General features: G+C 42.2%; 1 protein-coding gene across 3 annotated transcripts; it reads right to left on the reverse strand.

The window, feature by feature from the left end:
* Positions 1 to 11,350: 11,350 nt before the first annotated feature.
* LOC125518663 (protein SHORT ROOT IN SALT MEDIUM 1) lies at positions 11,351 to 24,043 on the reverse strand. Of its 3 annotated transcripts, XM_048683488.1 has the most exons (24): positions 23,877 to 24,043; positions 23,600 to 23,751; positions 23,370 to 23,477; positions 21,399 to 21,420; positions 21,124 to 21,314; positions 21,010 to 21,030; positions 20,857 to 20,918; positions 19,825 to 20,586; positions 19,692 to 19,737; positions 19,108 to 19,200; positions 18,947 to 19,002; positions 18,719 to 18,827; positions 17,721 to 17,935; positions 17,590 to 17,653; positions 16,915 to 17,088; positions 16,802 to 16,832; positions 15,556 to 16,718; positions 15,368 to 15,442; positions 15,075 to 15,149; positions 14,241 to 14,696; positions 12,579 to 12,818; positions 12,421 to 12,462; positions 12,267 to 12,329; positions 11,351 to 11,710 (listed from the first exon to the last, which is right to left on the reverse strand). In XM_048683488.1, the coding sequence occupies exons 2-24, from the start codon at positions 23,675 to 23,677 to the stop codon at positions 11,621 to 11,623; spliced, it is 4,236 nt and encodes a 1,411-aa protein (XP_048539445.1). In that variant the 5' UTR covers positions 23,678 to 23,751; positions 23,877 to 24,043; the 3' UTR covers positions 11,351 to 11,620. The 3 variants fall into 3 exon arrangements, with proteins under 3 accessions (XP_048539445.1, XP_048539442.1, XP_048539443.1); XM_048683485.1 differs by having other exon boundaries at positions 21,124 to 21,420; XM_048683486.1 differs by lacking the exon at positions 21,010 to 21,030 and having other exon boundaries at positions 21,124 to 21,420.
* Positions 24,044 to 25,711: the final 1,668 nt, after the last annotated feature.

The following is a 25,711-nucleotide window of genomic DNA, read 5'->3' on the forward strand; positions in this document are numbered from 1 at the left end:
AGTTCTTTATGACTAATGTGAGTCCATGGATCATATGCACTCTTACCTTTCCGCAATTTGCTAGCCTCTACGGTACCGTGCATTGCCCTTTCTCACCTCGAGAGTTGGTGCAAACTTCGCCGATGCATCCAAACCTCATGATACGATACGCTCTATCACACATAAGTCTCCTTATATCTTCCTCAAAACAGCCACCATACCTACCTATTATGGCATTTCCATAGCCATTCTGAGATATATTGCCATGCAACTTTCCACCATTCCGTTTATTATGACACGCTCCATCATTTTCATATTGCTTTGCATGATCATGTAGTTGACATCATATTTGTGGCAAAGCCAATTTCATAATTCCTTCATACATGTCCCTCTTGATTCGTCGCATATCCCGGTACACCGCCGGAGGCATTCACATAGAGTCATATTTTTGTTCTAGTATCGAGTTGTAACATTGAGTTATGAGTAAATAAAAGTGTGATGATCATCATTATTAGAGCATTGTCCCATGTGAGGAAAGAAGGATGGAGACTATGAAATAAAAGAAAGAGGCCAAACAAGCCCAAATAAATAAATGAGAGAAAAAGAGAGAAGAGGCAATGTTACTATCCTTTTTCCACACTTGTGCTTCAAAATAGCACCATGGTCTTCATGATAGAGAGTTTCTTATTTTGTCACTTTCATATACTAGTGGGAATTTTTCATTATAGAACTTGGCTTGTATATTCCAATGATGGGCTTCCTCAAAATGCCCTAGGTCTTCGTGAGCAAGCAAGTTGGATGCACACCCACTTAGTTTCTTTTGATGAGCTTTCATACACTTATAGATCTAGTGCATCCGTTGCATGGCAATCCCTACTCCTCGCATTGACATCAATTGATAGGCATCTCCATAGCCCGTTGATTAGCCGCGTCAATGTGAGACTTTCTCCTTTTTGTCTCCTCACACAACCCCCATCATCATATGCTATTCTACCTATAGTGTTATATCCATGGCTTGCTCTCATGTATTGCGTAAGGTTTGAAAAGGCCGAAGCGCGTTAAAAAGTATGAACCAGTTGCTCGGCTTGTCATCGGGGTTATGCATGATGGGAGCATTTTGTGTGATGAAAATGAAGCATGGCCAAACTATATGATTTTATAGGGATAAGCTTTCTTTGGCTATGTTATTTTCATAAGACATAATTGCTTGGTTAGGATGCTTGAAGTATTACTATTTTTATGTCAATATTAAACTTTTATCTTGAATATTTTGGATCTGAAAAATCATGCCACAATAAAGAGAATTACAGTGAAAATTATGTTAGGGAGCATTCCACATCAAAAATTATATTTTTATCATTTACCTACTCGAGGACGAGCAGGAATTAAGCTTGGGGATGCTTGATATGTATCTAGCATATCTATAATTTTTGATTATTCCATGCTATTATATCATCTGTTTTGGATGTTTAATGGACTATATTATACCTTTTTATATTATTTTTGGGACTAACCTATTAACCGAAAGCCCAATGCAAATTGCTGTTTTTTTGCCTATTTCAGTGTTTCACAGAAAAGGGATATCAAACGGAATCCAAACGGAATGAAACCTTCGCGAGGATCATTTTTGGAACAAACGAAATCCAGGAGACTTGGAGTGGACGTCAAGGAAGCAGCGAGGAAGCCACGAGGCAGGAGGGGGCGCCCCCCACCCTCATGGGCCCCTCACAGCTCCATCGACCTACTTCTTTCACCTATATATACTCTTATACCCTGAAACCTTCGGTGAGAGCAACGAAACACCTTTTCCACCGCCGCAACCTTCTGTACCCGTGAGATCCCATCTTGGGGCCTTTTTTGGCGATCTGCCGGAGGGGGATTCGATCATGGAGGGCTTCTACATCAACACCATAGCCTCTCCGATGATGTGTGAGTAGTTTACCACAGACCTTCGGGTCCATAGTTATTAGCTAGATGGCTTCTTCTCTCTCTTTGGATCTCGATACAAAGTTCTCCTTGATCTTCTTGTAGATCTATTCGATGTAACTCTTTTTGCGGTGTGTTTGCCGCGATCCGATGAATTGTGGGTTTATGAACTTGATTATCTATGAATATTATTTGATTCTTATCTAAATTCTTATATGCATGATTTGATATCTTTGCAAGTCTCTTCAAATTATTGGTTTAGTTTGGCCTACTAGATTGATCTTTCTTGCAATGGGAGAAGTGCTTAGCTTTGGGTTCAATCTTGCGGTGCTCGATACCAGTGACAGAAAGGGAAACGACACGTATTGTATTGTTGCCATCGAGGATAAAAAGATGGGGTTTATATCATATTGCTTGAGTTTATCCCTCTACATCATGTCATCTTGCCTAATGCGTTACTCCATTCTTATGAACTTAATACTCTAGATGCATGCTGGATAGAGGTCGGTATGAGGAGTAATAGTAGTAGATGCAGAATCATTTCGGTCTACTTGACACGGATGTGATGCCTATGTTCATGATCATGGCCTTAGATATCATCATAACTATGCGCTTTTCTATCAATTGCTCGGCAGTAATTTGTTCACCCACCGTAATACATGCTATCTTGAGAGAAGCCACTAGTGAAACCTATGGCCCCCGGGTCTACTTTACATCAAATAAGTTTCCAATATAGACCACAAAAATACCAAAAATATTTATATTATTATCTTTATCAGATCTCACTTTTGCAAGTGGCCGTGAAGGGATTGACAACCCCTTTATCACGTTGGTTGCAAGGTTCTTATTTGTTTGTGCAGGTACTAGGCGATTTGCGTGTAGTCTCCTACTGGATTGATACCTTGGTTCTCAAAAACTAAGGGAAATACTTACGCTACTTTGCTGCATCACCCTTTCCTCTTCAAGGGAAAACCAACGCATGCTCAAAAGGTAGCACCGCACATCAACTGGATGGACCCACAGCCTCATGGTGGGAGAACTACACCGCCACTTTCCCCGTGGCCAATGTTACTTGGGATCAGTTTCAGTAGGCCTTCCGCACCTCACATGTCTCAGCTGGAGCCATGAGTATGAAGAAGCGTGAGTTTCGCAACTTACGCCAGGGGAATCGTACTATGGCGCAGTACATGGATGAGTTCAGCAAGTTAGCATGCTACACCCCAGATGATGTGGCCGCAGATGCCGCGAAGCAGGAGAAGTTTCTTGAAGGGTTGAATGATGAGCTGAGTATGCAGTTGATGGTGGCAACATTCACCAACTACTAGGAGCTGGTAGACAGGGCCCTCATGATTGAAGGCAAACAGCAGCAGATAGAGAACCGCAAGCGGAAGTATGGATAGGGGAAGTACAACTCCGGAGCTCAGCAGAAGCCCCAATATTCCCCATACTCGGGAGGACACACTCATCATACCCATGGAGGACATAACCATGGAGGCCATTCTCACAATGGAGGGAATACACATAACCACAGTGGCCCAAAGAATGGTAATGGGAGTGGAGGAAACAACAGTCAGAGTCGTTCCAACCCCGTGACACCCGCCAAGAAGGATCTGGGTCACATTACTTGTTTCAAGTGCGGGAATACAGGGCACTACGCCACTGAGTGTCCTGAAGCAAAGAATGGCAATGGCAATGGAATCTCAGGAAAGAAGCCAAATCCCTTCACCAGAGGTCAGGTGAATCACGTCAACATGGAGGAAGTTGAAGAGCAGTCTGATGCAGTTATTGGTAAGTTTTTGATTAAGTCATTTACATTCCTTGTTCTTTTTGACACTGGTGCATCGCATTCATACATATCAAGGGGATTTGTGGACAAGTTTAAGTTGCCAACCGTAGCCCTTAGGTCACCTATGTTAGTGAGCTCACCAGGAGCAGCGTGTATGGCTAGCCGGGGGTGTTATCAGTTGCCATTGACCATAGGTAAGCATGTTTTTCCCACGGATCTCATTATTTTGGAAGCACAAGGATTGGATGTAATAATAGGCATGGATTGGTTATCGAAGTATGGAGGAAACATCGATTGTGCTAGTAAGTCAATTCTTCTCACCACCCAGAGGGGAAACGGACCAAGTATGTGTCTAGGCATGCACCAAGGAGGACTCAAGTAAATTCACTCTCGGGAGTTGTTCAGGAGGAAGTGCCAGTTGTGAATGATTATCCCGATGTATTCCCGGAGGAATTACCAGGCATGCCACGAGACCGAGACATAGAGTTTTTGATCGAGCTGTTGCCAGGCACCGGACCAATATCCAAGAGACCGTATCGGATGCCCGCAAACAATCTGGAGGAAATTAAGAAGAAGATTAAGGAGTTATTGGAGATATGTTACATTCGCCCAAGTTCATCACCGTGGGGAGCCCCAGTGCTCTTAGTTGAGAAGAAGGATGGATCCTTGAGAATGGTTGTTGATTATCGTGCATTGAATGAGGTGACAATCAAGAACAAATATCATCTATCGATGATCAATGATTTGTTTGACCAGCTACAGGGAGCTAAAGTTTTCTCCAAGATCGATCTTCGATCAGGATATCACCAGCTGAAGATCCGAGAACAGGATATACCTAAGACAGCTTTGACCACAAGGTATGGGCTATATGAGTACACGGTCATGTCTTTTGGTTTGACTAACGCCCCTGCCTACTTTATGAGTATGATGAATAAGGTGTTCATGGAGTTCTTGGATAAGTTTGTTGTAGTGTTCATTGATGATATATTGGTGTACTCAAAGAATGAAGAAGAACACAAGGAACATTTGCGCTTGGTTCTCGAGAAACTCAGAGAACATCAACTATATGCCAAGTTCAGCGAATGCGAGTTTTGGTTGAAGGTAGTCGGATTCCTCAGACATGTTATATCAGGAGAAGGTATAGTAGTAGACCCTTCCAAGGTTCAGTCTGTCACCGAGTGGTTGGCACCCACCTCAGTTGGAGAGATACAAAGTTTCCTTGGACTCGCGGGATATTATCGGAGATTCATTGAGAATTTTTTCCAAGATTGCGAAGCCCATGACGGAGTTATTGAAGAAGTACACCAAGTTCAAATGGACCGAGGAGTGTGAGGCCAATTTTCAGGAGTTGAAGAAATGTTTGGTTACAGCCCCAGTGCTAATTCTTCCGAATATATGCAAGGATTTCCAAGTATATTACGATGCTTCTCGCCAGGGACTTGGAGGCATTCTTATGCAAGAAGGAAGAGTTGTTTCATATGCCTCACGACAGCTTCGACCTCATGAGTTGAATTATGCCACGTATGATTTGGAGTTAGCAGCCGTAGTGCATGCGCTCAAGACTTGGAGGCATTTTCTTATCAGAAATCGTTGTGATGTTTACACGGATCATAAGAGTTTGAAGTACATTTTCATGCAGAAGGAGTTGAACCTCAGGCAGAGGAGATGGTTGGAGCTCATAAAGGATTATAACATGAAACTGCATTATCACCCAGGAAAGGCCAATGTTGTAGCTGACGCTTTAAGCCGCAAGAGTTATGTCAATACTCTCATAACCGGAGGGTTACCTCAGGAGTTAGACGATGATCTCAGAGAACTTCGCTTGGAGATAGTTCCGAGAGGTTTTTTTGCAACGTTGGAACTTCAGCCCACTTTGTTGGGAAAAATTCGAGAAGCTCAGAAGATTGATAAGGAAATTGTTGAGATAAAAGAAAAGATGAGTAAAGGAAAGGCCAAAGGTTTTCGTGAGGATGAATACGGAACTTTATGGTTTGAGGATCGCATCTATGTGCCCAGTGACCCTGAGATCAGGAAGTTAATTCTTCAGGAGGCTCATGATTCGCCTTACTCGATTCACCCAGGCAACACCAAGATGTATTTGGACTTGAAGGAACGTTTCTGGTGGACAGGTATGAAGAAGGATATCGCCGAGTATGTAGAAGTATGCGACATATGTCAGAGAGTTAAGGCACAGCATCATAAACCAGTAGGATTACTTCAGCCTTTGCCGATACCCGAATGGAAGTGGGATAAGCTTGGCATGGATTTCATCACCGGATTACCCAGGACACGTTCAGGATATGACTCCATTTGGGTTGTAGTTGATCGCTTGACCAAAGTGGCTCACTTTAACCCAGTGAAAACCACTTATACGAGTGCGAAGTTGGCCAAGATATACATGACCAGGATCGTATGTCTGCATGGAGTTCCGAGGACCATCGTATCAGATAGAGGAACACAGTTTACTTCGAAGTTTTGGAATCAGTAGCACCAGACTTTGGGTACCAGGCTAGAGTTCAGTACAGCCTTTCATCCACAGACAGATGGGTAGACCGAGAGAGTCAAACAGATTCTGGAGGACATGTTGAGAGCTTGTGCGCTAGATTATGGATCTAGTTGGGATGATAATTTGCCTTACGCAGAGTTCTCATACAACAACAGCTACCAAGCTAGTTTGAAGATGGCCCCTTTCGAAGCTTTGTACGGAAGGAGGTGCAGGACACCATTGATGTGGGATGAAGTTGGGGATCGACAATTGTTCGGACCAGATTTAATCAGAGAGTCTGAGGAGAAGGTCAAGTTGATTCGTGATAGACTCAAGGTAGCCCAGTCTAGGCAGAAGAGTTATGTCGATACTAAACGCAAGGATGTAACCTATGAAGTTGGAGACAGAGCATATCTTCGTGTGTCACTGCTTCGAGGAGTTAAACAGTTTGGAGTTAAGGAAAAGTTAGCGTCATGGTTTGTAGGGCCATATAGAGTTTTGGAGCGTATGGGCGAAGTTGCCTACAAGTTGGAATTACCCGAAGGTTTGTCAGGGGTTCACGATGTGTTTCATGTTTCCCAGTTGAAGAAATGCCATTCAGATATGGCCGATATTCCTCTGAGAGATACAGTGCCCCTGGAAGCAATTCAGTTGGAGAGTGACCTGACCTATGAGGAGAAACCCGTCAAGATTCTCGAGTTTGCCAACCGAGTTACCCGCAGCAAGGTTATCAAGTTTTGCAAAGTTCAGTGCAGCCACCATACCGAGGAGGAAGCCACCTGGGAATGAGAAGAAGACCTCTGAAAAGACCACCCACACCTTTTTGCTAGCCAACCTGAATCTCAAGGGCGAGATTCATCTTAAGGGGGGTAGGTTTGTAACATCCCAATTTTCAATTTGAATGTTATTCATTAGATCATCATATGCATCCATAATTTTTGCATTTTTTTGAAATTGTTTTATTTGGAATTTTGATCCTAGAAACCTTAAGCAACTCAAGGACCGGATGAGAGAGTTGCAGGTTCTCACAAAAATCCATCTTTGAATTTTCAAAATTGGCAAATTGGATCAAAGTGTTTTATTTGAAATTATTTTTCCAATTATTTCAAAATAAATAAAATAATGAGAGAAGATAATATGACTTCTTCAAAACAGCAAGAAAATATTGGGAATTTAATTTTGAATAAAAATATATTTTATTTGGATTTTATTTGCAAGTTTATTTATTAGTATTAGTACTAAAAATGTTTATTTTATTTTAGGCATTTAGGTCCAGAAAAATGATCACTTTAACCCATTTAATTAGGAGGGACTGTGATTTTTTCTAGAATTTTTGAAAATATTTTTATTAGGTTTTCCCTATTTTCGTATTTTCGGAAAATGTTTTAAAAAAACTTCTGACCGAACTGGGCCGAAGCCCAACTGGCCCAGGCCGCCGCCACCACCGACCCTGAGTCGGAGTCCGACCGGAGCACGCCACCATCGTCGTGCCCGTCTCGACCACGAGCCGCCTCGCCGCCGCCTTGCCCCCTCCTCCAAGCCACCCCGGAGCCGCCCCCTCCCGCCTATAAATACCGGAGCCCCCCCCCCCGGCCCCTCCTCCCCTCGTTAGCTGCCCGTCGCCTCCCGCAGTCGTCGCCGATGCCGCCTGCCGCTGCCGCCGCCGCCGCCGTAGCCGCCAGTGTTGTCCTAGGGTATCCTGGAGTACTCGTGTGATCATCCTATGGAATGCCACCCAGGCTCAAAGGGATCATAAGATTATTCATGCTAGAAACTTCCGTGTGCAGCCACAAGCCATTATGGGCTCTGGCATAGTTGAGTAAGTTGTGTGACCTCTTTCAGTGGTAGGCTAGCAGATGTAGGGGAAAGTAGGTGTAACTGTCTACCCAGAGTAAAGAGTTAATGCTTCAGAAAGATTATGTCTCGATCTTCCGATCTTGGAGGTGGTCGAGTCTTGTGGGGAAAAGTGCATAAATCTCTGCAGAGTGTATAAACTAATCATGGTTAGTCGGTTCCCCGGTTATGGACATCTTGAGTATCTGGTATATGAATTATTGATTGATATCATCACTTTACTTAATAAATTTGTTGAGTTATTAATATTGTTACATGGTAATTCTGGCTCTGAGTTGGGGGAACCTTCTCAATAATGGTTTAAACATGGTAGTTAAATAAAATCTATTCCTTTGTTGTAGGGAAAAATTAGCTTTATGCAAATGTTAAATTTAGAGTCTCCACGAGCCAAATATGCATGTAGTGATAGCTATTTCATCATTGCTCTATGGTGTGATCTTGCCAGCATATTCCATGTGCTGACCTACACGGCTGCAACGTCTCATGTTGTAGAATTTTCAGACGAAGAGTAAGATGCGATAGGTCGTTGTCATGCACTCAGTTTTGCCGTGGAGTTGGAGGACTCATTTACCTTCGAAGCTTCCGCAGTTATTTTATTAGATGGCCTTCAGCCATATTATTGTAATACATCACTCTTTATGAGGACCTCGACGTAATAAGTGTGTGATTGAACTCTGTTATAATTCCTCGAGTACTGTGTGTGTCAGCATACCGATCCAGGGATGACACTTAACCACAGAGACTTCAATCCATTGGGATCGGATCGCTACAGCTATGTTAGTCGACATCCTTCGTTGGGCCATGAATCAGGCCGATTCCAGTGACGCTCAACAGAGGTCAAGGTGGGCCAAGTACAGAGAGTACAGGCGCCCTCATGACCATTGTGTCGCAGCGTACTTCACGACAAGGACTGTGATGGCGGTGGAGGAGGAACAAGAAGCGATGGCGATGGAGGTAGAAGAAGTTGCGGCTGCGATGGTAGTAAGGGCGCCGAAGCCAGGACACCGAAGCATACCGATCTTTTTTTGCATATATCATGGATTGAGATTGTTGACCGGGTTTGCCACCCGGTGTAACAAAGCATGACAATCGATCTGGACTCCGGCAAGGAAGGAGATACGGTGGTGCGGCTCGAGGAGAAGAACAAGGGCAAGGGCACCCGCCGCTCCAACCGCCTCTAGGGTCGTCGAGGCTAAGATCTAGGACTACTGTGTAAGATTTATCCCCAATACCCATTACCCTTGTACTCCGATCAGTGACCTCAAATCCGTCGGTACTACGAACTCGTGATGATGTTATGATCACTCATATGGCTATTTACCCCGATTCCCCATTCCCATAACGCGGATCGAACCTAAACGCGAATGGAATGCGAATGAGTACGTGGGGAGGTGAAAAAAGTGCTTACTGCCATTGCCAAAGTGCGGGAGGTGATGATGCAGATGCCAATGAAGGGGCTGGCGGTCGCCTTGTTGTTCTTCGATGTGCTGAAAGTCGCCGCCGCCGCCGTTAGTGAGAGTGGAGAGAGGGGAGAGGGGAGAGTGAGCAGTGAGGGGAATAACTGTTGGGACTTCGGGAAGCAACGCGGCTTCTCGAGTGTGGCTCCTCGCGTGCAGGCCTCGTCGCCCACGTGCATTGCACGTGCCTAGCTCTGGAGAAACTGTCGATTCCAGCGTTCCCAGCGAGACAGGCCAGAGGTGCTTTGAGTTTCGTGCTATGCAAGCCCAAGAATGAACGCAGGCAACCAAACGGGCCACAGTCTTCCTGCACGGGCCTGGTTGGCCTATATGCAAGCAACCAAACATGTCTGTAGTGCCCGGCGGAGAGCGGCATCAGACTCCCTAGCAAGATCGGTTGATCTGAGACAACGCGGCGAGCAGACTAGGGGGGCGACTTTTTTTCTTTTTGAGGAACCACGAGGGGGTGACTTTTTTTGAGCAACTTCTCGCCTGAAGCGACGTGGTAAAGGGCCGACCCAATAGCGTTGTTGGTTCGATTTTTTTAGTTCGTTATATATACTATATCGTTCGTTCACTCGATTTTGTTTTTTTCATTTTCCTTTTTTTTATTTTTCTTTGTTACATTAACAAAACTAAAATACATATATATTTTTAAAAAATCCCTTAATTTTGAAAAAAAATGTGTGTGCAATGTTAAAAACATGTTGGTGCAACTTATAGAAAATGTTGATAGAATTTGAAAACAATGCTTCAACACATATTCAAAAAACAATGTTCAAAAACATGTGTTTAATTTTTTTTAAACATATAGTGTAAAATAAATGTTTCAGATGTATACAAAAAATGTACCATGTGTATGGCACAAGTAGACATCAAAACATGTATTTGAAAAAATGCTAATCATTGTATTTGAAAATGTTAATCATATACTTCCTCTGTCCCAAAATTCTTGTCTTAAATTTGTCTAAATACGAATGTATCAAGTCACATTTTAGTATTAGATACATCCGTATGTAGAAGACGAGAATTTTGGGGCGGAGGGAGTATTTTTTAAAAAGATTAAACATGTAAAAAATGTTCTTGATGTATACGGATCTATATTTATTATTTACGAAAAATGATCTAGATGTATAAGAAAAATATGCATGCAAACAAACCTAGTCATCGGGTTGTTTTCCCTGCTAGTTGGGCTTGATGTGTATACATGGGTTTGTATCATGTTTGGGCCTAAATACTATCTCCACCCCACAATATAAAACAGCTTGCAAAAATATTTTTGAAGAGATGAAATAGAACCAAAGATCCTATCTTTTTGATCAGAGGTTGAATCGATCATCAGAAGACGAATTAGGCCAAATATTAAGATACATTTTGGAAAAATGAAACTTCCATTGAAAAGAAGCAAATGAAACATTTTCATAAAAATTCTCGATTGAGGCAGTATTACTTATGGACCTCACTAACATGGACACATTCACAGGGGCCTCCGCTGTCCCGGCATCGCTAATGAATCAAGTGGACTACTTTGAAGAGCAAGCTTCATGCATCAATGACGCCTCGGATTATTGTTGCGAGATTAGTTATAGCATGGGGGTACACTTGGCCATTACTCTCTTGCTCTCAACTACGGGCTTTTTAAGACTTTTGCATTGGAACTCCTGCATATCAAGCATTGGAACTCCCTCTATAAACTAATTTAAGACCAATTTTGCAGTTCAAATTGAACTACAAAAACATCTTACATTAGTGTACAGAGATTGTATTTTTTCTTTTATACTACACTAGTAGCTAGTCATATTCTCATGTTTTCCCAACCTGGCATAGTTGACACAAGATTAATTGTGTGGCGCCAAAAGAAAATAAAAAATACAACACCAGGAAATGTTATTATTATTAGGCCATTATGTTTGCTGTGTGAAAAAAATCTAATGAAATTTTCCTAGTAGGTCAACATACAAACGATATCAGTTCATTAACAAATATTCATTCAAAGAAACAAAAACTAGCTCCCAGCTACATGGAAGTACACTACTCGGGTGACTTTCCATTGATCATCGATTCACTGTCAAGAATCTCCAACAAACAAGTTCCATAACTCAACTAGCTGCTAGGGCCAAAACCAGGTCCAGATCAGAGGTCAGCTTTCTTGACAAGCTTTGTATAGATAATGCGACCATCCCTTGCAGAATTGCTCTCAGCAAGAGCAATTTGAACCATGTCCTGCAGACAGTGAACAACATGCCAGCGTTAGATGCCGGTCAAAAACATCCAAAAGATGGTCATCAAAACAAGAACCGTTATTAGTGTTTTGCAGGATGTAAAACCCACACGACGTATGCATGCTGCAGCTCACCACCCCCAAAAGTGCAAGTATATCCAATTGACAAATACACCTTATTTTTTTCCATTGTGTACTCACTAATCGTTAATAGTTACCTATAACCAATCTAGGGTGTAGACGTATACTATCAAGCTAACCAGAAGTTAAAAGGTATCCATATTGAGGTGAGAACAGAACTGCTACTAAATCATATATACAATTTTATTCTTTAAAATTCCTAAGGATTCCAATACTGTGAATCAAAGGACCTAAGGATACAAATCCTCCAAAAATCCTATAGAATTCATTTGAATCAGAGGAGCATTTCAGCAAGAGGTGGTAAGTTAATTAGTGGGTGAAATTTCAAGACCAGATTGGAACAAATAAGTATCAAGTTCCAGAAGATATGGTAAAAAAGATAGTATGGAATTCAATGAACAGAGTCAAGTGACTGACCTTCACATCCCTGTTGGATAAAAATTTCCCCAAGTTGTGAAGGATGCACCTTAAATCATCCACCTGCATTTGTAAAAATTATAAGAATAATGTCTTCACGTATCCAAATGACGAATTGCTTCCAAAAGAACAACGGTATCGCTTATTACACTACCTTTATATAACCAACTCTGTTTTGGTCGAAGTACCTAAAAGCCTATAGAGGGAAAAGAACATCATATGTTAGCAATAACCTGGGATCCATGTAACAGACAGAGTTTTAACTTTTAATGCAACTCCTAATCTCTTATACGAGGCAACAGCAAAATGTACCTGCAACAGGTCCTTATCAACCACATCATGTTTCGCTGAATCTCCTTTTTGTGAGCCAGATATCTTTCCCTCCTTACCAACAGATTTCTCTTCAACTTCTTTCAAATCTCCTTTCTCTGCTACAGACTGCTTGTCCTCTTCTGCTTTTTCCAACTTAAGATTCTCCGTTGTCCTCTTTCCATCATCTTCTGCAGTTACCTCTTCTCGCTTGGTTTCTCTTTCGTTTGAGTTATCCTCATTCTGCAGCAGAGGTTAATGAATAGACAAAGGTAAGCACAGTTTACCCATAACTAGTTTCACAGCACCTACAAGCACACATTCCTTCTATGTTTTCTCCGCTTTTTGTTCTCTTTATTCTTTGTTTGCTCGGCTGCTAGCATGTACTCATCCACGATAGTAAGCTAGTAGCTCTACCTTTATTCTTTGTTTAACTTGATTGAATTTTCTATCGTTGAAAAGGCAGTAGAGAGAAAACAAACAGGAAGTACTTTGATCTCACATCTTGAAAATATAAATTTACCCTTACTGCTGTATTTTTTGAATTATTTATATAAACTCAAGATATCCCCATAAGGCTGTTTCTGAAAAATGCCATATCCATGTCGCGTGTCCCATCATCACAGTGCCCACATCCCCAAATCAGTGATTCCTACGTACTTCCTCCGTCCGGGTTTATTAGGCTGGTCATAGTGGGAAGTAACTTATACTAGTGTCATGCATCTGACACTAGTCTAAGTTACCACCTTCATAGTGCAAAGTAACATACTAGTGGTGTCATATGTGGCTTCATTTAATGGCTTGTAGACTCATCTTGTCTTGAGAAGCGCTATGTTACCACTTCTCATTAACTACGTGCCACATAAGCAAAAATTTCTCGAAGTGCGCTATGTTACTACCTAAGTTACTCCTATGACTAGCCTTAGGCCCGCTAGCCAAAACTCAGGTACCAAGGCAAGACATTAACGCTAATTATGTGTGATTTTGAAGCATGGGAAAGGCCAATCAGATTGGCTTGTAATTATAGCACGCAGCCGGTTGCCAGCTTTACTTTTGCATGCAGCCAATACATGCCCACGTCCAGCGCTATGGGCAGTTAATGGCATGCAGCAGGTTGCGCACGCCGTTTTGCATGCAGCTAATTAATCAGAAGTTTTAACGAATCTAGCGCGCATGCAGTGGAGAAGATCGAGGGAAATTAATTCAAGGCCTTATAAATCCAGACGCGGATGGCTGGCTCACGGGCCCAATAAACCCGGACGGAGGGAGTACTACTTTAACTAGAGAAATCTCAATATCTACATTTTTATATTTATAGTGGTGTAAGCTCTCAAATATAATCCAGACGTAAAACTAGAGCAATTAGCCTTGACAAGTGAGCTAACACTACACTCCATAACAAGCTTGATGAGTTGGTGCTTGCAGCTTCCCACTACCCTTTAATTCTGTTGGAACTAATTGGAAATGTTCCACATGTAGAAATACATTATTTTACATGAGGGAACATGGGCAAATCAACAAGCATCCATGCTGTTATGAAGGAAAAGACCATCCGGTAATACAAAGAGTAGTTTCTTAAGCAACACGAGCTAATATACGGTCACTTCGCAGTTGTGTATATTATGTGTGGTGCAAAAGGGTACGGAGGATATATGTGTGCATTACCTGTGCTTCTGCCGGCTCTTCAGCAGTGGCATCATCCATGTCCTCGTCGCCTTCATATTCTACTTCATCGGGATCTTCTTCATATTCAGGATCTTCTTCCTCCATTTTCTCATCAGCTTTAGGTTCATCACAGGCAGCTGCTGACTGATCTGCGTCAATCTTTTCCTCACCCTCTTTCATCATTTCATCCTGGGCAGCATGATCTGTACTCATCTTCTCGTCATCCTCTTTTACCAGTTGCTCATGGGAAGCTGATGAATTATCACCAATTATCTTTTCTCCACCCTCTTTTATTGTTTCATCATTTTTACCTGGGTTACCTGAGGTACTTCCAGTTACATTTTCATCAGTTGTCTTTAGTCGCTTCTCCAAGGATATTGTGTCTTCCTTCTTTAGATCTTCCTCTCTTTGGCGCTTACGTTGATTCCTCCTCACAACATACTGCCTGTAAAGTTTCTGTGCGGACAAAACAAGCTACATGAGGAAAACTGAAAACAGATCACTACCAAAACCTACTGGATGCGGCTCTGCTTCCCTCATGAAGCAACCAATTCTTTGCTTTAGTACACTCCACAAAAGTTACCATGAACTACCAGGTTACAAACTTCCAAGTCCCAATTTGGACCATTACAGGGAGCAATTATCCTAAAGTTTGGTAACAACATTGGCAGAATGGAGTCGGATTCTCAGTTATGCCCAAGCTACCCGACATTTTTCTTGCAAGCATACTCGGCTACCAAACTTCAAAGTAGATGGAAGTAGACTTGAATGAAAAACTAACTGCTGATCGTGTGTCAAAGCTTACAAAGCATAGACAAAGCACAAGGAAGTTACCTCAAGAAAAGACAGGATCACACAACCCATTCTGTATTGAAGCATTTCGCTGAAAGACTCAGCAAACAAAGAAAGCTGAAAAGTAACAGAAGAACATATCAATCATAAATGTCAAGCCCCATGAGCATCACCACAAAAGCAATTTAGTAACTTCTTTGTGTTATATGCTCATAAATTTGGTAGCAGCCAAAAATACAGGACAGAGATATTTGCTGAAGAAAAAAATGCAGAGGTAGGGATCTCTTGTAATGACAATTAGCAAATTATTACAGAAGCCAGAGCAGAAAATGGACCTCAAATACAGACTCCTCTGTATCATTGGCGGTGTAGTCCAGGAGGCCATCCAATGAAAGGGATGTTGACCGGAGCTGCAAATGAAAACCATTCAATAAGATCTCGTAGGCAATAAGACCATGCTTGAATTATAGTTTATAGTATTATATGAAATAAAAAAGATAACTATATAGCATGATGACCATACTTTATATTCTTTGCTCTTTTTGGCCTGGAGAATGAATCCTGGGTGTTTAGGAGGTTCATCAGACTTCTTCTTTTCTTTGGTGTCAATGGGCGACTTTTTCTTTGAGTCCATCTTCTGGTCTTTATCCTTTGTTTCGTTGTCATCCGTTTTCTTGACACTCTTCCCGTCTGTTTCATCAATTTTTGGATCTTTCTGTTCCACAACTTCCTGCTGGTTAACCTTATCTGTATTTGCCTTTTGATCATCAGTCATTATGTCTCCCTTTATCTCCAGCTCCTGTTCTTTCTTCTGATTTGAGGTATCTTCAGCAGGAGTTTTCAATCCTTCTTCTTTCTTCTGGTTTGAAATATCCTCAGCTGGAGTTTTCAATCCTTCTTCTTTCTTCTGGTTTGAAATATCTTCAGCAGGAGTTTTCAATCCTTCTTCCAGCTTAGTCTGTGAATTCCCAGCATCAGTGACGCCTTCAACAATCTTCTCCGGCTGAACATCCACATCTTGTTTACTTGCCTCAGCAGGTGCAGCAAGGGCTGTTGGCTCAGTCGCTGAAGCAGGAACTTTTCTTTTAACAATCCTGCGAATGACCTTCTTCTTCCCAGTTTTCTTAGCCTCAGGCTGTTGAACGATGCCAGCTCCCGCCTTCTCTTTCCCAAGATCCTCACTTTTCTGTTCAATGTGCTTTTCGACGGTTTTGCTCACAGTTTCTGCCACAGCATTCTTGTCAACCTGAGGCGATTTATCCACTGGAGCTTCAGCAGTTGGCTTTTTTCGAACAACTTTCACAACCTTTTTTATTATTTTCTTTTTCATGGGCTTTTTATCCTCAGTGACATGGTCAACAGAAGCATCACCAGAAGTGTTTTCTTCAACAACCCCCACCGTCTTCTCAACTTGCTCCCCAACATTGTCAGGATTCTTCCCACCATCACCAGCAAGATTGACATCTCCATCTTTGCCCTGCTCTTCCATATCAGCATCAATTTTCTCAATCTTGGCAGCACCATCACCCTCCTTCAGTTCCATTTCAGCATCAATTTTCTCAATCTTGGCAGCACCATCACCCTCCTTCATTTCCATATCAGCATCAATTTTCTCAATCTTAGCAGCACCATCACCCTCCTTCAATTGATCATTCGCACTTTTAGCATCGCTTGGCTCCTCTAAAACTGCTGACAAATAAACAAGGATTAATTATTTTATTCATTAGGCAAGGAAAAGGCAGTGAATGATAAGTGAGGGTCTTTCAAACCTTGTTTCTGTTCCTTTGGATCACCTGGGCTCTAAAATGCAACGGGAAGTAAGAACCATTAGTGCTGTTTCAGAAGAAAACAAAGTATGTTATAATAGTAACCACAAGCTTACCTTTTCCTTCTTCATAATCAGCTGCTCCCTTTCTATCTTTGATTTTCGGTATGCGATCCAGTTGTCCCTCCATATATCCATAGATGGTACGCATTCCGACAGGTTTGGCACAAACAGTACAGTAATTTCTTTGTGACTAAAAAGTCCATCATTGCCAACTCTGTTGTAATGGACCTGCAGTATAATGCATGTATTACATTATGCTGATGACTTCAGCAATAATAGCATGCCTTGAAAAGCGAATGACTTAATTACTGGAGTAAATGCTCTCATATTATCCTATGGAAGAGCCAATAAACCACATACGAATAGGGCTTGATATCGCAGTTGCAACTGACCAATTACCAGTCATAATGTCTAATATTCTGATGGTTATTAGCACAAATATCCTTTGGAATATTGTCATTTCGGATAGGGGAGATTTTAAAGCACAAATAGCAGAGAAATGTCAAACAATTTAACAAGAAGCAAACTGATTGGTAAAGAGTCATAATGCAAATGTGCATTATATAGTTTTGGAATGATATATGTGTTTGCGCTTCTACAATTCAGAAGAGAATCCAGTTATGACCAGTTAAATAAAAGGTATATCATGGAAGGGTGATGTTTTCCATCTAAAGAAGACTATATTCAAGAAACAGTTCCAAGAAGGTGCTGAGATAGATTTAGAAGTACCTCGAGGAAACGATTCCAACTGGTACAATTAGATAGATCGACTTGAACCAGTTCCTTCACATATCTGTCCAAGAAGAAGGGTTAGCAGAGTTGCAAGTCATCCATGGTACATTTACTTGATGAAGGCATACCTGATAGCCGTTCGAATCAAGCAAGAACAGTCAACCACTGGATCTCCACCATCAAGTGCTGCATTCCAAGGGCCTCCAATAGCAAGAAGTGAACGATCCTTCTTGAATACAGCAAATTTTAAGATATTGTTCAAGTGCACCACTCGTTCCTCAGTACTTCTCATCGACGTTATGTCAGCAAAGGCGCCATTGCTCATACCGCTCATCAGAAGTACCTGCACATGGGCATATATGTAAGCACAGAAGGAAATTACTTCAAGATGGTTGGAGTTACCTTGTAAGGTAAAGACAGCATAACAAGTGCCTCTATATCCGGCCAACATGAGATAGATTTTTTCTTTTTTGGATTACTTAAAAGCACTAAAAGCAAAACCCAAGCCAACGTCGATCCCAAGACAGACTCTTGTGATTTTTTACAATATCAGATGAGTAAATGCAATGGAAACATTCCTCCAGTTTCAACAAAAAAAGATTAGGCAAAGGCTAGGGGGTAAGCACGCGATGGGACTACCATGGAGACATATAAATACAAACACCGCAATAACTAGATTACATATGCAACATAAAATTGTACTAGCACAACTTTATTTTCTGAGACGTCTCTATGTCACAATGTGATGGAATGATGAAGACATATTTTTCATGCAAGGGAAATTCATCCTACCAAAAGCTAGAATTGGACCAGCATTTCTCAAAAGATTGCTCGAGGGGCAAGCATGATATCCAGGGGAAGACCATAACACCCTTGGATAGTGCAGGTCAGCAGCACAGGTTGCACTTCATGTACTTGCAAGCAATAATTTTCTACAAAGTGAGTATTAATGCCCACGACAGTTATATACCACATGCTTTCTACAAGTATTGCTATAGCATGTACAATGACATAATTCATTCAAATAAACACTATCTCTACTTATTGTGGGAGCTACTACTCAAATCAACTACAACTTAATATAGTTCATACTTCAAAATGAACACAACATTATAAACAAAAAGACCTTTGCATTCCAAATCGTTTCAGGGGTCTTTGTGCTTGATGTATTCTCAGAAGAGACCAGTGCGCTTTCATCAGCTTTATCGTCATCTTCACAGATGGCATGCTCCAGGCTATTTTACAGCAACACAGTATAAAACATGTCATTAATAGGAAGCTCAAGAACATTTAGCAAGAAAACCAATAGAACAGTACATGTATCTACTTATGTAGTCCCAATAGAAAAGCATACCTCACTGGTGTATGCAGTGAAAGATTTAGGCTTTCTTTAGCCCAGTTCAAGACAATCTACAGAACAAGTAAATCACAAATAAGCAAGGCAAAAAAAAATCTACAGTACCATGATTTCACGTTAAGTTTTGATCATCAACATTCATGAATAGAATGTCAAACCTTAGAAAAATCTGGAATAACTGATAGCCTAGGATATCTTTTTGTCAAAGATAAACAGTCTCTCTCCTCATCCACCAAACGAAATGGCAAAACCTGCACCAGACAGCCCAATTAGCAATGAGTTCCTATTGGGCATCAGACTAAAACTGCTGCATAACTGAACATACTAAATATGATGTTTGCATATAAAGGAGGCGGAGAGAAATGGAGGATGGAAAACATCTCCGTGATTGCTCAATCATATCCACTCTGGTGCAATCTATGCTTAAGGTGTGAATAGTCTTACAAGTTATCCAAATTGGAAGAATAAAGAATGAGAGATCTCCAGACAAGTGGCAACAGAAAAGAGAAAGTGGCTAGGAAGGCAAAAACAAGGATTGGTGTAGATAGATGGGTAAGTGGAACCAGAATCTCTCAGATATTAGTTCTGAGAGTGGACGTATAAGTTTGCAAAGATCTCAGGGTTTACAAGGACAGCAGTGAAGGAAACTGGAGACCAGAGTGCATCAAGGAGGCACGTAAAGAATTAATACTATCAATTGATTTTTGCAAGAACACTGTGACAAACACAACTGTTCGTTTACCTTGCACAAATATTCTCGCTTTATTTCTTTAATAGGTGAACGATGCCTTCAGGACAACAAACGAAAGTGTTAGTTTAAAAGGCTGCACCAAAGACGAAGCGCATCCACAAAGCTATAGAGAACATGGAGACACCTATGCACAGCATCACGTCGAGGTGAAAGGCGCCGCAAAGGCTTCTCAGACCTAACAGAAGAAGAACGTCGTCGATCACCAGGGGTTCTAGGTGGAGTGCGCTCACGCCTTGAATCAGCTACATGCTTCTTGTTCCGCTCCTTCTCCTTCTCGCGGCGCTCGCGAAGACGTTCTCTTTCATGTTCCCTTTGACGCTCCCGCTCCCTTTCTCTTTCACGTTCCCTTATTCTTTCACGGTCCCTTTCCCTTTCACGTTCTCTTTCTCTTTCACGGTCTCTTTCTCTTTCACGGTCTCGAAGGTCTCGCAACTCCCGTTCCCGTTCCCGTTCAAGCTCCTTTTCCCTTTCAAGTAGCAGATCCCTTCGACGTTCCTCATCTCTTAGATCCAGCTCACGACGATAACCAATCCGGTCAATTGCACGTTCATCGACCATGGAGATGCCTTGACGTGCACGGGGTAAGATGTTGTCACGGTAATCAGAATCTGAAGATGGATGGAGAAGGCCTTTCCCCGAGGCATAGTCACGACCAGGGGGCAGACTCATCCCATAACCACTGCTTGATGATCCTTGCCCATAGCCAAGACTATCAATGTTTGTCCTAGGGGCGCCTCCCAACAATGATGATGTCTGTTGTCCTCCATATGGAACATTCCCAAGAATGGACAAGTTGCGATGGTCAGCTTCAGCCCTTCCATATGTACCAATTTCCTGAGATTCTTGATGGATTGGAGCGGACCTTCCTGCAAAGTAATCGGCTTGTCTGCCAGAAATGCATACTTTACTCAGTGCATGTGCTATGTTTTGTTGCAGTGATAAAACACACGAAGGATCGCAAATTTTAGCTTTCCAAAAGTGCCGGTGGCATACATTAAAATAACTAACAAATTTTAGTCCTAAGAAGAGATGTTTGGAACATGCAGATAGTCATTCATTTGATGCACTTTTTAAAGTGAGAATGATTATGGTCTACCATGTGGACAAAAAACCTGAACAACATATATGACCTGGCTCTGGCTGTGAGCTAACGTACCTCATATCAGACACAGGCGCCAGCTGAGCTTTCAGAAGTGGCTGATGGCGCATTGTTGAACCCTGAAAAATTAACAGAATAGAATTAATTATAGGCTATAACAGACAGCATTAAATGGCGCAGAACGTAGTTTTGCAAGGGAAAGAACACTACCTGCTCTACACGGTCATGAATCTGAGATATAAAAAAGGTGGTCATAAGATTAAGTTCGCTAAATTAAATAATTCAGGGGGAAAGCCCCAAAAAAAGTGAGCACACATTATTGACCTGATGGGCTGCAGGTATATGATCAGGATATCTTCTATCCAAATCAGTAAGGCCATCCCTCCTGCCAAGATTAGCTGAGTGTTCACCATACATTCTTCTCTCTGATGTGTAATCGGTACCATACTGGTCTAGCTTCTGTGCATATCCACGCACAGCCATATAGTCATCGTTTGGTCTTGCCAAGTTAGACCCTGCAGATCCAGATGAGAACTTGGATGACTGAGATAGTGAAGATGTATGAGGTGGCAGGCTAGGAAGACTAGAAGAATCCGGACCTTTGCCACCAACTCCCCCAACCTGCAAAATGTTTAACCAGATATTCAGTTAAGATATCATGCACAGAACTCATGAAACAGTTGTGCCACTTGAAACTAGAAGGAGGTGAGATCTGACCATGGAAGAAAGTAATCAACATACAATACAGCTGAAACAAAGAGACGAGATGGACACTGAGACAAGGCCTAAAAAGTGCAAACTGAGAAATAGCAAAAGAAAAAGACATGAATGGTTAACAGAAATCTCTTCCTGGTGTCCGCTCTTCATGGTACGAACTACTGGTAAAGTGACTTAACGCGTTAAATCTGATAAAATGCACAAAATTACAAATATTATGTGAAGGCAAGTATATATAAGTTTATATTAAATGACGCACGAGATAAATTCAGCCCAGGAACAGCTTCTTAACCTAAAAGAGTATGTTTATGTTAATTTTTCCCCAAATCATTTGATTCCTTGATATACAGATAAGCTATGTGTGATACTACGTGACTACCAACTACAGTGCTAGTGGACTAGCCAGCAAATTATTCCAGCACTTGATCTGTTCGCTGCTTCGAGGTACTGCTATGACACCAAGCCAGTTAACATAGCCAACTCACATAAATATGCACTCCTTATCTAAAAGAGGACCCAATTTGTGAAATTCTGAAATATGCACTCTAGCATTGCTTGTTTCAAAAATATCGAATATGACATGCCTGGTGCAAGCTCGGTTGTTTTGATGGTGGATCGTCATAAATGCAATGATAATTGGTCAAACCATATTCTACTCTATCCTGCCATTAATCAGTATGGTAGGGGCATTCACATAAATGAAATGATAATTGGTGGGATCTATTATATTTTGCCATATTCTTATTTGGAGACAAGAAAAACTTGCAAAATGAAACAGACATCAAATCACCTGGTAATTACGCGGCACAAAGAATGAAACAGCAACAACACAATGCTGACCTTGGGATTATGTAGCTGTAGATAAGTGCTACAGAATCAATCCATTGTTTCCTATCTGTGGTGGAAAATCAGAAATATATCTAGTTTGCAAAAACCCTCAGAAGTCTCTAACACCACTAAACAGTCCGGGCATGATCTGACAGACCTATGCAGGGGAGGGGCAAGGTGGAGGAGATGGCTTGAGGGCAACCTTTACTTGGGATCCTTCAGATTCTTGCAGTTTTAAGCTGAAGCTTAAACCTCACTATCAGGATATATATAGAAAGATGCATACCGCATACATAACTAGTATGTTTTGGACATTGAGTAATCTATAGAATGGCATCTTTCAGAGCAATATTCTAGTGTGGACTAATAGATTATGACGGGTGATAACATCAGCCACTCAAAAGGGGCATATGAGCTAGATGCTGCATCATTGCTACTTATCTTTAAAATCTGTAGATATCTGGTTCTTATTTTGTACGATTATCCCACAGGGCCATTATCAATTCCTAGGTTTTTTGGACTAACAGAATCAGTGACCTTTTAAACATTCCAAAACAATTTAGGCACAATGCCGGTATGACATGATACTAATTGCTCTTCATGTGGATAAAGGAAAGGATAAACAAACAAAAAAATCAGGCCCAGGAGGACACCTTAGTTTTACTTGGGTTCAGACAGCAAAATTTTAGATAATTTTATTTGAGCTAGAACCAATAATCCTGGCCAGCCTCTTCAGCACTGGCCAAACCTAGTGCTTTCTTTTATCTCAGATGTCCATGTGGATACATCAGATTTATGAGAGCATGAAGCTGCGCAGTTCTACTAACCATTTGCACTCCAAAGGCATCGAACTGGCAGCTAATAACCTTCATTATTTGCCTTTGCTATAAAGATTCCCCCTAACAACAACTCACAGAGCAACTTAAACAGTAACAGTAGTGAGCATGGATGGCATTAGGAGGGTAACAAATTGCACAGCGAAACCAATTCTGAAAAATGTTCACGAACTGCGGTTAGTTAACCACCTGCTGTGTGCCATACACAGACGCGTAAGGCCCTCCATACTGCCCAGCAGCACCCTGTCCGGCGCGGGCACCTGCCGCAGCTGAGGCCCCAAATCCACTGCTACCAGGCTGCACGCAAAAGTAGGGCAAAAGAGCGCAGGTTTTTGCGCACATAAAAGATGAGAACCTGCCACACATCTGGATATAACAACTAAGCAGATAACAGATCAGCGCGTTTTTGAGAGACATACGATTTGGCCGCCGTAAGATTGCTGCCCGCCGTACGGTGGCTGCTGCCCGTAGGGATTGGGCCCTTTGGGCGGAAACATGGCGGACGAGCCCGCCCAGGGGATACTGCGCGCGGGGTCGCGGGAACCAACGGGAATCTCGCGAACACCAGCCCCTGCGAGACAAACCCTAGACATCACACCATGAACAGGGCGCAAACTAGAACCAATCCGGCCGAGACATGGATGCGAGCTGGAGATGAGTGGAATCACAAGATTTGTGCGAGGGCCTAGGGCTTACCTCTGGAGCTGGAGGAGGACGCAGCGCTGGAGGGGGCGAGCTCCCGCTCGGAGAATTTCTGGAGTGGGAGAGCTCGGTGGGCTCCGGTGGAAGAGGGGCGAGGGTTTGGCGGCGGCGAGGTGGGACTCCGTAGGAGGGACGCGGCTCGGCTTGGCTAGCCTATTTATCAAGGAAGGTCGGACTGAACGAGAAGTGCGTTCATTTCGGGGACTCGTCGTGGGCCTTCTGGCCATAGGGTTCCAAAAAAAATCAGGTATCCGCTAGAAAAAATACATTTTGTTCTAAAAAAATAGAAAAAATACATTGTTTTCTTTTGCGGAGAAAAAATACATTCATTTAATATTTTAAAATTGCTTCAAACAAATTAATATTTTAAATGAAAATATTCGGTTAATAATAGTGTGAAACATTTCCATAGACATGGATACAACAAGGAAAACGTTTAAAAAAGTACGATGATTTCTTGGCTTCATCAGCCGTGTCTGTCGCTGTTTGATCAATGTGGCATGAAGCATCACTCTGTTCCCACGTGAAGTTAACCCACCCATTTGACCATGTGGTCATGGTAGCATCTAGTCGCGCGCTTGGATATGATTGAACCCCGCGACTGTTTAGCGGTTCCATTTTGCTTCTACTTCACGCATGATGTTTATTGCTTAGTCACGTAGCTACACATGTATGTGATGTTACAAATAATCTCAAGCGGAAGCACATAGCAAGCACAAAACGAGAATTCCATAACACCATACTCTTGACGTTGATTGTTAGTGTTTGTTGGATTTTGTACTAGCAAGCTAATGGAGTCGCGGTTGCTTGGATCCCTCCTCCCAAATGGTTGCTTTGATATAGCAATGCTTAGAGTAGTGTCCTTTACATTGTCGCAGCCGTCGTCGAAGCATATATACCACTGCAGCAGCATCGGAGTAGTCAGGTTGTCGTCATAGCATCGTCGAACCATCTGTGCCATCGTCGCAACATTGCCATGGCCTAAGCACGCCGGCGCAACATCTTCGAAGTGGTCGGGCCTTCATCGGAGCATCACTGCTGTCGTCGAAGCACGATGTCGCTGCATGGTCGTGATCGTTCGAAGCACGCCAGCGTCGCAACATCATTGAGGTGGACAGGTTGTCGTCGTAGCATCGCAACCATCAAAGCACACCACAGCCATCAAAGCATGTTGTCGCAACATCATCGAAGCGGTCGGGCTGCTATCGCAGCATCATTGTGGCCGCCTAAAAGGAACGGTATGGTCTAATGAAGGGGTGAATAGGCGATTAACAATTATTAACTTCCCTTCCAAATACAGGTTCAATAAGAAAATAGATTGTTTAGATATGCAACTAGGTGGATAACCTATATGACAAGCTCACTAAAAAGTACAATGATTAATATAAGCAACACAATATAAGCTTGCGCAAAGTAAGACAAGGATAGAAGTAACCGCAAGTGGAAACGAGAATGTGTTTCCGAAGTTCTCTTCTTTGGGGGAGGTATGTCTCCATTGGATGTGCAGGCATGATGCACCCCAAACATCACAATGTCTCACCCTATTCTTCTCACGCCCTTGCACGATGCAAGGTGTCGTGACTAGCAGTGCCCTTTAAGGCGGCAACCAAAACATTTGCAAACAAGGTTGGGGTAATATCCACAACTTAGCTGAAGGCTCCTGTCGGTGTCAAAACTGGCGGATCTCTGGTAGAGGGTCCCAAACTGTGCGTCTAAGGCGGATGGTAACAAGAGGCAGGGGACACGATGTTTTACCCAGGTTCGGGCCCTCTTGATGGAGGTAAACCCTACATCCTGCTTGATTATTCTTGATGATATGAGTAGTACAA

This window comes from Triticum urartu, chromosome 7A (assembly GCF_056163025.1).
Source record: "Triticum urartu cultivar PI428250 chromosome 7A, HENAU_Tu73, whole genome shotgun sequence".
Classification (NCBI taxonomy): Eukaryota; Viridiplantae; Streptophyta; class Magnoliopsida; order Poales; family Poaceae; genus Triticum; species Triticum urartu.